At 41.8% G+C, this 14,761-nt stretch overlaps 1 protein-coding gene across 1 annotated transcript in view; it reads left to right on the top strand.

Annotated features, from left to right (window-relative positions):
* EFHD2 (EF-hand domain family member D2) overlaps positions 1-14,761 on the top strand; it is a 98,940-nt gene that overhangs the window by 35,821 nt on the left and 48,358 nt on the right. Inside the window, exon 2 of the mRNA XM_086921871.1 lies at positions 621-768. Within this exon, the coding sequence (XP_086777997.1) occupies positions 621-768 (148 nt within the window). The remainder of the gene's footprint in view (positions 1-620; positions 769-14,761) is intronic.

Below are 14,761 nucleotides of genomic sequence, written 5' to 3'. Positions count from 1 at the left end.
TAAAGCGCCGGGACACTCCTTGGAGTAGCCGTGCGCTATGAAAGATTTTTATAACATAACATAACATTCACTTAAGTGACTGCAGTGAAGATATTAAAGATTGAGGTGAATGGGCTATCTACAATACTATATCCAATAAATGTGTGTTGGTACTATTATTTTTACTGAAAATTCTCACCCCAAGTTTTAGATGTGATGGTATACACATGTGAATATATGATAGACATCCGCATATCTTCTTCTCTTTCTTGCAAAAATGATTGTCTGAATGTTGCCAGTATTGTTTATTGAGCTCTCTTTTCAAGACTGATTTTTAGTCCTTTCCTTTCTGTTCCTTTAATTGTATGTCAGCAATTCTCAGCTTCTCAACTTCAACTGTGTGGTAGTTCTGCGTGCTACTCCACTTCTGGCATGCACAGCCTACCCCTGGTCTTGTTTCTTGGCTTGCTGCAGGCTCTATATAGATCGCCTTCCACTGATTCATTTTTTTTTATGTTATATTTGTTTGTGCATTTTGTAGATTCTAGTTCTTTTAGTTTGAATTCCAATAGATACTTGAGCAATCAGTTATGTTGTCTGGGAGCCAATGTCTAATTTCTTACTTTTTTGGGGAACAATAGGTACGATGCTGGTAAAGATGGCTTTATTGACCTTATGGAACTCAAATTAATGATGGAAAAACTTGAAGCACCACAAACACACCTTGGACTGAAAAACATGATCAAAGAAGTAGATGAAGATTTTGACGGTAAACTTTCTTTCAGGGAGGTAAGAGATTGTTTTTGCTTTTTCTGTTAGCTTTCCTTGAGTAATTGAACTTTCTTTGATTACTGTGTCTCCGTCTTGGCTGTAGTATTTATTTAAGACTTTATCCTACCTTCCATTTGGTTACATTTCTTTTGTAAGTTCTGTTTGGAGTTTGAATATAATTATACACTAAGCTCCCAAACTGCTTTTTGTGACAGATTGTCCAGTCATTACTACATTTAAGGCCAGATGTACGACCATTTGCTTTTGCGACTCGCAAATTGCGAAAAATTGTGACATGCAATTTGCGAGTCGCAAAAACATATGTACAACATTGTCAGAGACACTGTTAGCAATTCCCAATCGGGTTGCAAAATGCGAGGCTCATTAATATTAATGAGCCACTCGCTATTTGCGACCCCCCTCCCCATTGGGAATGGCTGGCCCTCACAGGAATGGTGGCCTGCTGGGCTCAGCAGACCACCATGTCTGGAACTGCTATCCAGTAAAGCTGTTTTGTTTTATTTTTTTACAATTAAGCCCTTTTTTCCTTAAAGGAAAACGGGATGCATATAAAAAAAAAATGTAATTTCCTTTTTTAGGTCTTGCCTACGCATCATAGGAAGGATACCTTTAGCCACTGGTTCCCTTTTTATGCCAAGAACATGCACGCGTTCAATTGCCTTCAATGGCACCGCGTGCACGTTTGGCTATTCCCTTGCGGGAGCGAGCAGCTGGCGCCATATGTGCAAGGGAATCGGGTGAGCCCCCCTCTCCTCTCTCCCTTCCCCTGCTGGTGCGCGCGCTTGTGCTTGTTAGGTTTTCACTTTGAGGCAGGGAATGTCAACTGATAGTAGGTGGTGGTGCTTATGCTCAAGGTACCTTGAAATGTGTCAGAACTATATTTTTATTTTTCACGAGGGGCCCGCATGACATTTGCCCCCCTGCACCCTAAACCCTTCTGACAGTCCTCCTGGTCCATCTTCTTCACGAGCCGACAAGCTAAGCAGTAGTATTAGAGACAAAAAAAGTGCCACGTTACCAGACTCTCTTAAAGTGTATGGACCCGAAGTCATCCCCGCTGCCCTCTGCAATTGTCTCTCTTATTTGGCAAAGTCTTAGACACCGATGGGCCTTGCATACGGAGAGCGTCTTTGGAGATTTGCATCAGCTCCAATGCCTCCCAGGGGGGCAGAGAATAGATTAAACACCCTTGCAAGTGCACAGAGAAGTGCATTGATACTGCATAACCAGCCTGTCCCCTGGCTGCGCCACCGTCGCCCGTGTCACCCTGCCGTCCTCCTGCTCCTGTGTAAGCACCAGGGCCCTGGCAGTTCCCATCCACGGCGCTGCTCTCTGTAGAAAGGCCTTTTTATGCTCACTCTCGCACTTCCGGTGGCAATGTCTTTTATGTAAGAGTCAGTACTGATTATACCGAACCTGCCCTGGAGGCCCCCTGCTATCCCGGAGTGCAACCAGGCTCGACTCTAAGTTTACACTATGCAGAGTAGCGGGGAACGCGAGCCTATGAATGGAACTGAAGGCTGCAATAGCACGAGAAGGGCGGACACCAGGGGGCGCTCTCCCGCAACCAGCTCCACAGCAAGCATCTTCTGTGCGCCAGACTGTGACCCACGAGGAAATTGTAACAGTGGCTTGCCATATATCACAGCGTGCCCAGAACAGAGAGGGCGGCCCGAGCTGTGCAGTACTTGGGTTCATTCACAGCACGTATCCGGCTGGACAAGATCTCCGTATAGAGTACTGCAAGAAAGAACCTGCCTTGGTATGTATAAGTACGACTTTTTCTTTACTAAAAAAAAACAAGCATTGGCATAGCCAATAAGTTTCACTTTTGGGAGCTTATAAGTATTTTGTTATGCAGCACAATATCCTTGATGCAAAAAAATCAATGTGGAGCATCTGAAATTAAGGCAAGAGCTAAAGAGATGGCTTTTCTTAGCTTATTCATGTCTGACTGACTGAGGGTACTTGTAAAGCGCACTAATGCCGAGGCGTCTTTGCGCTGGATTTGGTTCTAATGTATCTGCTCTCATTGGTCACATGATTCTTATAGCGCCAAGAGACTCTTCGAGTGTGTGAATGTGCTTTATAAGTATACCTAAATAATTAGTTTACCCTTAACTCTTAAATAGAATGGTAGTCTTATTGAGGAAACCCTTGCCTAGATGGGTAAGTCCTAGTTGATGACAGAAGTCAGAGAAGAGGAGCACTTTTCTCTATGGCATGTAAAACAATGGTGAAATAGAACTCTGTCTTAAACAGCTTTTACAGCCTTTCTATCCAAGCTTTTATTCTTTACAATATTCACAGGTGTAAAATTGAGCCTTTTTAGGTCTCGCTCCTAGCGGTGCACTGTGCACGTTATTGGCCAAAGGCGGGTGCATTGCTCTGCCCACGGCCTATTGGTGTCTAGTACGCTCTTGGTGCGCGTAATAGACACCAATAGGCCGTCACGTGGTTTCAATTATTGTGCCCAGACACGGGCGCGATACTTGAATCTGAATCCAGGGCTCGTTTTTCTTTACTTTTGGTATAAGCGCGGCACCCGTGCTTTACTTTTATTGTTATAAGTAAAGCGTGGGTGTCGCGATTATACCAAAGGATGTATAATAGAAAAAGTATGGAGGGATCAATCAACTATTTTATTTTTGTACAAGGCACAATCAATTACCCTGTTTACAAATTTCTTACATCTAACTAAACCTAGTTTTATAAAATACACGTCATAGGACGGTGCTAGATACATGGAAAATCAAATACATATACATCAAACATAGTATATACAAAACAAATATCGAGACAAAGTCTCATATAAATCGCAATCACATATGTAGAACAATACATGTACACAATATATACAACATTTACAAAAAACCCTAAATATAATTTAAAGATGTACACTCCTTATTCTAGTAATACACTCCAAGGACGTCACCTATGCGCCTGAGGTATCACACTTCTTATCCTTTTTATTTCTAGGCACCCTTACTATAAGGGAAAAATTCTAAATTAATAAGACTCCTCCTAGTTTTGTCGAAGCAGTGGCGGTCGCGTTTCAGCCATTCATTTCTTGCGGCTTCATCAGGACAAGGGTATGGATATATCTGGAGTTAATTCTTCAATCTCATAAAAAGGTGGCACTATCCATCAAATATATCGAGGGTATACTCACCAGTCGGTTACGGGGCCCCATCCACAAAGCGGATGTGTGGTCCAAGCTCTACTCGCTATGCAGCGTGTAGAGCTTGGACCACACATCCGCTTTGTGGATGTGGACCCCGTAAGCAGGCAGCGAGATGGAGGACTTTCTCCGACTAACAGAGACGCCTGGTGATTACGTGGACCAGCACTAAGCCACTACACTCAGGATTTGAGAGAGCCCGTTGATCCAGCTGAGGCGGGTATTTGTGTACCCTCGATATATTTGATGGATGGTGCCACCTTTTTTTTGTTTGATGTAGATGTATTTGATTTTCTTTGTATCTAGCACCATCCTATGACGTGTATTTTATAGAACAATGTTTAGTTAGATGTGAGAAATTTGTATACCACAGGGTAATTGATTGTGCCTTGTATAAAAGTAAAATATTTGATTGATGATCCCTCCGTACTTTTTCTATTATACATCCTTGATGTCCAATGCCCAGGTAGAGGGGGGTCATTTGGGCAAACCCCCTTTATTGTTAAGCGATTATACCAAAGGTAAAGAAATATATTTTTGTTTTCCATTTCTTTACTTTTGGTATAATCGCGGCACGTGAATAGATCTTGCATTACTGAAAGTTTGAGCTATTGCCGTTGCATTATTGTTTGCAACCGCATTAGCTCAAAATTTTAGTAATGTGTGACAAATGCATTCCAAATGCTTGTTGATATTAAGTGATAATGTGGCATAGCTTTATGCACTCCTATAACAGAGTTCAATTATGTCCACCAGCCAACTGGCTTTTTTTCCTATGTCGACTCATCCCTGAAATTCTCCATTATTTATAAAAGGGAATTTTTAAGTTTTGTTTTTAGTTTTAGTCTCTAGCGGAAACGCCTAATATCACCACACCTGCTGCTCCTGGCATACTTCTTTCTCTGTTTACAGTCGAGCATAACAGCCAGCAAAGGAACCTAGATAACGTGTGTGAATAAACATTGAACTTGGGATGCATGATCCAATCAGGAATCTGTGTCCTCGCCCAGCCCATATAAGGAATCCCTTGAGCGGCTGTTCCTATGTATTTATTGTTGAGCTAGTGCAAAGTCTACAACTTTCCCCTCGTTCATGCATCACTTCAAAGCGTATTTTTTTAATGTTTATCATATTTTAGATTTTGAGTACTTTTGTAATTTTCGTGTTTAACCGTGTTCTCACTTAATCGTTTTATTAGACTTTCTCTAGTTATAGTCCTTCTGCCAATACTCGGAAGCTTTCCTTTCATGGTAAAGGTAGCTTTCTGGTGTTTTAGTTCTTGCTCAGGGGCAGCATTTCAGTTTGGGCCATTATCCAATCTAGCAAGGCCTTTAAAATGCTTTTGGATTGGCTCCAAAAGCTCTGGGTGTTTGTTTTTTCTAACACTTTTATCCATTTCGTTGCTTGTATTAGAACACATTTGATGGTATATCCGTGTATGTTTCCGTAAATGCTGAGCAGCCTCAGTGCCTCTAAGGTTTAAGTAGTAAGAAGAAGCTCAAGGAAGGGTTTCTGTGTGTATATACGATGTCTTTTACGTGTTTAGGTGCTTTTATTGCTCAAAATGCAACGGCGTAAACGCATACATTCCACGGGGGACCAAGAAACGCAAAATGTGTCATTGTTCCCAGTGAAATATGGATTTCATCATCACAATAATGATCCCATAATAGCTTGGTAGATTTTACCTTTGTAAGGAGTAGGAGGATTATGTAGCAAGGTTTTCTAAATTACGCGGCAAAGATTTCAATGGTTGTATTCTCTTCATGCACAAGAAACAAACTTCTTTTTTGTGAAATCTGTTCATTGTGGCAAATGCTTTAATTCATAATTATGTGGCAAACACTACAGCCACATAAGTTAATAGAGTCCCCACTGTTGTTTTATTGACCATGCATCATGAAAGCTAAACTCAGCCTAAACTTTCTAATTCCAATTAGTGGCCACCGTTAGCTGTACTCCGAAGAAAACATTCTTTTCAAGTAATCTCTGCAAATCGCCCATGTACTATGAAAGTACATAGTCGGTAACATGTATAATGTGGTCCGTTTTTACAGACGTTGGGTTTTGCGACATTCATCAAACCGTTCTTCTGCCTCTTGAACTGAGATGTCGCCATAACCCCCGATAGCAATATTGGAAGACATTACACAGTTACCCATTATGTATGTAACCAGCTGAAACTCACCAGGAGGCACCTTATTGATCACTTGGCACTTTGTGCATTAATAAAGGGATTGCTGATTTTTTTCCAAATGAAGGTGAAGTAGTTATGGCATTCGTCTTTCGGACGGTGAGAGTTTAAATAAGTAGTTTGTGCTTGTATTTATTTATTTATATGTAAAGTTTTATATAGCGTGAACTTGATCCCGAAGGATATCAGAGCGCTTTACAATTATGTAGTGCTTCGAGTGTATAATAGAACGGGGTTCATTGAGCCTGTGGGGTTCCTGTCAAGAACAAGATAAAATAATGGACCATTGTGAATACAAAATGGGGAGGACAGTCGCTGAATAGATTGAAGAAATGGCCAACAAGTATTGGTAGCATCCGAAACGATGCACATGCACTAAGTAACCCAATCCACAATCCCTGATAGAAATGCATGGTGGCCAAGGAGCATTAATGTACATGAACATCCTGTCAACTTAGAGGGGTAGGAGAGACGGAAAGGAAGAATAGGAGTGGTGGAGAGAGGAAGCAAAGAGATGCAGAGACCAGACACAAACATATATGCACATTGACCAGCATTGAAACCTGTAAGCTCCAAAACCGTCCTGCCTCCGTTTTATTCTGACCTGCTGAGATCAAATAAAATATTTAATTAGTTTGCAAAAAGTGTCTCCTGCCCAATGTGGCATGGCTCATGTCTTGAAAGACGTGAGTTTTTTGCTACACTAAAGTTCAGATTTCTTCACTTCACCACCCCTATGGCCACCAGCTTGCATTTCGGGTAGTCCATCTCTACAATCTGTTAACTAGTCCTGCCACTTGAGCCTGCATGGTGTTTTGTTATGAGACATGGCACCCCCACCACGCATACCCTGACCTCTGTAGCTATTTCCATCACTGATTAAAAATTTAACTGCGTTATTCGCCTACTGGCAAGGACCCAATGTAAGCTTGAAGTCTGCTTTGGGTCCAGCACTTGATTGTAATTGGATGGTTCTGTCTGTCTCGATCCCGTCTCGGTGTTACGTGTCTTTCAGTCCGCGGTTATGTGTGTTCCACCTATGGAGCAGTTCAGTCTCACTGTCTTTAGTTTGGAAGAGTGGTAGACTTCTGCTGCTTCATGTCAAACTTAAGGGTTTTTTTTTTGTCTCTTTGCATTTTGTTTTCCACGCTCATTGGAAGTGCATTGCTTTAGTCACTCTCATCCTCTTCTGCTTTATTTATTTTTTATTTTATGGTTATGCAGGGGCCATGCAGTTGTACACTCCTACCAACCTGTTTGATTTTGACAATTGGCTCATCGTGTACTTTTTCTTAACCACCCATCCGTGTTTTTTTTAATGATTCGGCAAGGGCTCTATAGAGGCTCCCGGCTAGCGGGCTGTTCCCTTGCCCCAGTTTGTGCGGCATCTCACATATACTTAAAATTTTAATTTACTGTTTAGAAATCTTGATACTTCAAATAAAGTCTGAAGATTGCCAGCATGTGTATATATCCACATGCACTGTGGCCTTCTTTGAAATATTTTTCTGTTCCCTTATAAAAAAATCTGTTACAAATGTGATGCCGTTCTTTTGTAAACCCCGAATTCCTCCATTGTCGCCCCCCCACCCCCCAAAAAGTAACTGACATCTATAGCTCCTTTAAAACAAATGAAGAGTTAACCGCAGGGTGTGAAGAGGAACAGGAATTAGTTCCCCCATAACAAATTATCTCCCGCCTATGGAACAAAAGGACCAAGGTGAAGTACGGTTTGCCTTTGGACCCAGCTCCCCAGCAAATCCTCAAAACAGTAACACCTGTCATTCTACCGACTTTAATGAGGGTCATGAGTCCGCCCCTTGAAACGGGCATAGGTCCAGTCACTTGGAAACACCCTGTTACTAAGCCCCTGTTGAAAAAAGCAAATATAGATAGATTGGAACTATGTAACTACCGCCCCATCTCCTTGCTGCTGTTTGTGGGCAAGCTACTAGAAAAGCCTGTCAACAGAACACAGTCAGAATTCCTAGAAATTAACCAGTGATTCCACCCCACTCAGATGGACTTCCAAGCCCAATACAGCACAGAGTCTGCTCTGTTGGTGTGGAGGAGGAACTCAGAAGATCGTTAGACCAGGGAAAATCAGCCACCTTGTTCCTTTTGGATCTGAGCGCCTCCGTCGATGCAGTAGACCATCATACATTACGGAGAAGGCTCTTAGACATTGGGATACAGGGCACGATGCTTAAATGGTTTTCATCGTTCTTGGAAGATGGAACATTTCAAGTACAGGAGAACGCTACTCTTTCCAAGACTGTCACTGAGGTGTGGGGCACCACAGGGTTCCTTATTAAGCCCTATGCTTTTTAATGTGTACATGGAACCACTGGCTAAGATTGTCCTGGAGTTTGATATCTCTGACGTCCTATGCCGACGACACTCAGTTGGTGATCTCCTTGGACCCAAAAATAGCAAGTCCACTGGGAAATGTTCTTCTTGCTTAGAAAAAATCAAGGAGTGGATGACAACAAGTTGTCTGAAATTAAATGGGGACAAAACTGTGTTACTGTGTCTTGGTAGTGAAGCAATACCCAGGCCCATTATAAGTTGGCCTGTTTGCCTAGGCAATTCACCTATCCCCAAAGAAATAATATAAAATCTAGGCTTCTGGTTAGAAATGGATCTCTCCGTGGTGACACAGGCTAAGAAAGTTGCAGCAACCTGTTTTTGGACTATTCAGAAGTCTTCGGAAAATTCTAGACTGGATCCCTACACAGCTTAGGAAGACACTGGTCCATTCAGATTGCAGGTGGTCCAGAATGCAGCTGCAAGGCTGCTGTGCAATGTTCTGGCGTGGGAGTCGGGGGGGGGGGGGGTGTATCAAGTATCCCCTTACATTCCAAACAGGCGGTTGCATTCAAGCACAAAGGAACTTATAAAATCAGCGAAGATCAGGAGGGAGAGATGGGAAGAAAGATCCTTCTCCCTTCTTGCTCCTAAACTCTTGAATTCTTTAACACTGGAATATAGGTTGATGAATAAAGAATTACAGTTCCGCAAAGCGATTAAAACTTGGCTGTTTAAGCAATACCTTTAAGTCCCGCCCGACCCCTATCAGCTATGTGACCTCCTAGCGCTGGGAAGCCTTACGGTAGCCATGCAATCTATAAATCCCATAATATTAATAATAGTGCCCTAATGCTAAACTCGTGTTACAGCAAACAAATGATGGACGGAATGCTGACAGTGCAAACATTCTTCCCCCAGCCAAAAGATCTGGGTTAAATCAATCGTTTTTTTTGCCCACTACGCCACCCTAGTTTGGACCCAGCCACCTACAAATCAGTCTTGACCCTGTGCCCTATGGGAACAGTCCAGACCGAACTGCCAGGCCAGGTCCTCCCTGGACCAGAAACCAGCATCCTGGGACCGGTTTCATGGCATGTCACCCTTCTGCTAGGCTAGCTTGAATCCAGTGGCACAGTGAGCAAGGGACCCATGTTTGGGCATACCCATCCCACTTATGGCAAAGTGTTACAGCAAACAAATGATGGACGGAATGCTGACAATGCAATGCATTGTCAGCATTCCGTCCATCATTTGTTTGCTGTAACACTAATGCTAAACTCAGCATCTCCATTAATAGTTTCTCCCCAGGTCAGGAGCACCCGCTAGGCTTCCTGTGTCCCTGCTTCATCGCTCAAAAAGTTTCTTGGTATAAGAGGCTGTGAGATGAAAATCCTGCTTCTCTGTCCCTGCAGATTTACTGCTCTAGGAAGGCCTCTTCATAAGAGATTACCACCCCAGATTTTGTTAAAGTGTTCACACCCATATTGGAAATACAGTGTAATAATATTAAAATCTCCCTGGGGATCGGCCTGCTATGCAAATGTTTATAAGTGGTATACATTGTTAACTTGTTGACTACAAGTATGCAGTCTGTAAGTTCACTGAAACCTTTGAAATGTTGGACTGGGAGGGTAGCGCCACCTGCTAATCGGGAACATTTAAAATTGTGAACAGGAGATTAATATAAATCTTTAGACCCACATATCAAATGAATTTACCTATTTAGAATTCGCAGTACCTCAGTTATGAGTGATGGTAAAGTGCCCCACTGAAAGAAAGTACAAATTAAGAAAGCAAAACCTGTGCCAAATTGCCTTCAAGCTCAGGTGTTGTTAGATAAATATACAAGCAAAATTGATGATGTGGCATCTACTAAGTATATAGAAATGTGACCGTCCTAAATATGGAACCACAGTTCGACACCGAGTACACTTCAGTGAAGGGAACTTTGCCAGACTCAAAGGTCTATCCGTGATGAAAAATGGTGTGCTCTCAAACATTTTAGGTCCTTGCCCTACAAATGTATACGGATTAGGATAAGGAAACACCGTTGGTGCTTTTGACATGGTGTCAGATGCTGGAGGCCATACAAAGTAAGCACTCTAGGAGATTTTGGAAAATGGTTTATATTCTCAGTGTAGCAGAAGGAGACTCAGATTACTGATTTCCAGTAGGTCATCCACTTGGGTCAACTGTATGCCCTCCCCACTAATGTCTGTGAAGACAGGCCAATGCAAATTTTCGACTCATATTGGTGAAGTCTCTGGTCAGTTTTTAAGATCGTAGGGCAAGAACTGAATTGCCTTTCACTAGTCAGCAAAAACATAAACGCTCGAGGCAATTTTGTACTCAAATTACATCTTAGTGGCGCAAAAAGAGCTTTGCCCACTATCGATGAGTCAAAGTAGATTGAATATGTGTCCACATATATTATGAGAATCTTCCTCCTGAATCCAACAAATGGTGACAAAATTTTTCAGTAGACCTGGCTGAGTTTGCAACACCCCCAAGAAATAACCAGATAGATACTTATATTAGGCAAAATCCTTTGCAGCAGTGGGATCAGAGAGAATTTCCATAAAAGTTCTTAAAGGATCCAGAAGGATGGTGTGAATTTGTACTTTCTATTTTTAACCACGGTTACCAGACTGGGCAAATCCCCTCATCTTGGAAGGGGAGCATTAGTATGACACTCCACAACAAATGATCGCAAACCTTGACGGTTGATTACCATCAGATTGCTCTCCTGGATGTATCAGAAAAGACCTTTGCAGCTAGCATACTAGAACCTCTTCAGGATTGGGCATCTATGAAAGGAAGTATCCCAAGAGAACATGCAGGTTTCAGATCAAACCACTTGGTGATGAACAGCATTCCAATGGCCCAAAATCTAATAGATAAATATGTACTAAGAAAATCACAAACACTGTACTAAGAAAATCCCAAACACTGTATCGTGCCTTCATTGATTTCTCAACGGCATTCGATATAATTGACAAAACCACTCTCTGGATGAAACTGATCATTGGGAATTCCTCTGAATTTACTGAGATTACTTATAGCATTAAATAGCATTAAGTTCTTCCCCTCCATGTGGTGCAGCGTGTTAATTTGAGAAGTAAGTTTCAGAACTATAAAAAAAAAATTTGAAAAACAAGAATAAAAACATCCTCAAGACAAGTGATCAATGTTCAATAATCAGGCAACTCAGTTCATCGCTTAAAAAATCATAACCTCTCTTAAAAAATCATAAACCGACTTGTGCACATGTAAACACAAAAATAAGAGAAATTCACAATCTCCATACACCGATCACTGTTAACCTCATAGATGCGGCACAAATATCCCTCCCCAGTGCTGCACTGTCCATTGGAACTAGTGCTGAATGGACGTCCAAAGGTCGTGCGCAGCACTGGGGAGGTAGTGCTGCCGTCGGCCAACGCCCCGACGCAGCACTTAAGGGGTTAAAAGCCTATTTCCCTACCAGATTCCTAATTTTTACGGCTGCAAGAATAAACTTGCAGGCGATCTTACAAATATATTCTGATTGTGGCAGCTGTAAGTAAAATAAGGTAGGTCTGTACCTTTTTATATACATTTGTCTCCGCAGTAGTGTTACAAATGTACTCTTTGGTACAACCTAAAATTTACAGAAAAAGTGAAGCATAGATTGAGGTGAGTAAGAGTCGGAGGGACAAGGTTCTAAATCAGTGTCAAGGTATAAATTACTGGGATAAGAAACCAGGAATTAAGATATATTAAATCTGAACCGAAGTAAATAAAATCTCTGATAATGGGTTATAAATTTAGAGTTACTTGCCATCTGCAGTTACTAATGGATGGTATATTTGCACCTTTTTCCTTCCTGACACTAGACTTTCTCTAGACCGTCTCTGCATAGTTAGAAAATGTAGGTTAATTGATTTTTAGAAACCACAGTAATCGCCGGTAGGCTAGAGAAACAATCCGGTCTTCCTAACAGGACACATTGTTCTTTAGCATATCTCGGCCATGGGAATACGCTGAACATGATCGAGATGTAAGCAGTCCTTAATTGACTCCTGATTTAGAAGAGTCTTGTGTTTAGTCCAAATGGAATACTGCAACCTGAGTGGTGCTAACTTAATGTGATCCTCCAGATTCAGTATGCCTAACCCCCTATGGCAGAGAAAAAAATGGAACACTGCTGGGTACAGATAAAAGCTATCATAAACACATTGTCTCTTAACTCAAGGGGACATGTGTCGAAATATCCCTAGATGTCGGCTCCATATATCATAATGGAGCACCAGCATGCATTTCGAGATATTGATCATGGCATCGAGTGGTTTGGAACCCTGTTTTCAAGCAAATCTGAAGAGTACCTCTGTGGTTTTATTAAACTGGGAGTTCCTGACCTTGATTAAATGCAACAATCCACTATTACAATAAATGGTATTCACAGATATGTCAAAGTTGGGACACTAAAGTTTTTCTCCATTGGTGAAATGTGACCTAGGGTTAGTGTGTTTTCGCCCAACGACCATGGTGTGAGACTTGGCTGTGTTCATCTTTAATCCCAGATTGCTCATAAATAGAACAAATCTGTTCAATAACTTCTGAAATCCTACACTAGTTCTTGACATTAAAACACAGTCATCCGCATAAGGGCAGGTAGTTTTCTCTGGCTCACCCTGGGTGTATCTGCTTCCCCTATGTTAACAAAAAAAAATCCACTTGTTCGTACATCTGAAATAAAAAGTGCATCATTGCAGCATCTACACCCTTATCCAGTAATTTCCCCCAGAGTTTCCCTCTATCCACACAGTCAAACGCTGAGGTAAGGTCCATAAACTATAAATGCAGACAACCCTTTTTCTAAGGCCCTGTCTGAAACCATACTGAACAGAGAAACTACCCTCTCTTCTACCCTAGCCCCCAACCGGTCCAATATGATCCTACCCAATACCTTACTTGTTGATTCAATTAAAGAAATCAGCCGATAACATGGGGGACGGTCTGCTCTGTCACACCTTTTCTAAATGGTAACAATGATGGAATTTGACCATGACTTTGGGGGACCTCGAACAACTGCACTCCTTAGTACGTAGACCATGTTAGGGGCCCATAAATCGGTGTTATTGATAAACCGATTAATGTGTACTCTGTCAGGGCCTGTGACAGTGTTCCTTGCACTCAGTTCAATCGCAGTCAGACCACTTCTGCGGCCTTACCTTCCTATGGTTTTTGACAGATGTTCAGAGCTCATCGATAGTATGACAGATCCCAGTAAATGCCCTCAATATACATTTCGGATCCAATTCAGCGTCCAGGTAAGCCGCTTTCTGCTCCGGACTTCTGGCTACAATGTCCACTAGGTGACAACCTGAATCCACTGTAACCCACTTGCGATGGATGGCCTTGTTTCTACCAGCTGATATTTGCAGGGTAATGAGTGTGTTTTGCTGCTGCGCATTACCCAGATTGAGTAAAAGCGCCAGAGACTTATGATCATTCATGCAGTTCTGCAGTACCTCCGAGTCAGACCTTATTTTTATGTTGCTGCTAGAGGGCGCTAAAATCAATAAAGTTAAATTGACCTCTACTGGTAAAGGTAATGCATCTTTCAGCTGGGACAGTAGTGAGATGAATGGCAAGAAGGGAGTAGTTACTCAACACAGAATTAAAAACATCCCCACACAAACTGTCCTCAAAGTGAGAATAATCCTCATTATCCTGTCCCAGCACCCCGCAAACAGAGCTTCTAGAAAGTGGGCATAGCCTACAATTTAAAATCTCTCCCCCAACCATCCCCCCCCCTTCCTCCCTCAAATTACCATAAAACATATTGAACTCATACAGGACCTTTCTAAAAGACAGGTCAAAGGAAACTACAATGTCTGTATTACAGGAAGTAAAGTTGTTATTATGATAAAAGTTAACAATAATAGGCATTTCCCTGGGCATATGCAACCAACAGATAATTTGAAAATAGGGTGAGTGAAGATAGGTTTTGTGAATCCGTTTGTCTAGAGTGATAGACATCAATGTTAACAAATCCCCATTATGATGCTCCCCTCTAGAATGAGTGCCTGGCGTGTGAATGGAGGCAAACTCATCTAGATGTACATCACGGGCCCAGGCCTTTTGTAAGCAAGTAATTTAGAAATCCTTAATGAAGTCCTTCTACCTTATTAAAGAGACCCGTCACATTCCAAAACAAGCAATTAAACATATGCTATATTTAGCAAGTTGTAATATAGCATCTGAGATTAACCCAGAATATTTTACCATGCTTGCTGCCATAACTGAATTAACATGCAAAA

Source organism: Lissotriton vulgaris, chromosome 5, assembly GCF_964263255.1.
Source record: "Lissotriton vulgaris chromosome 5, aLisVul1.2, whole genome shotgun sequence".
Classification (NCBI taxonomy): Eukaryota; Metazoa; Chordata; class Amphibia; order Caudata; family Salamandridae; genus Lissotriton; species Lissotriton vulgaris.
This window is presented reverse-complemented; position numbering and strand designations above follow the sequence as displayed.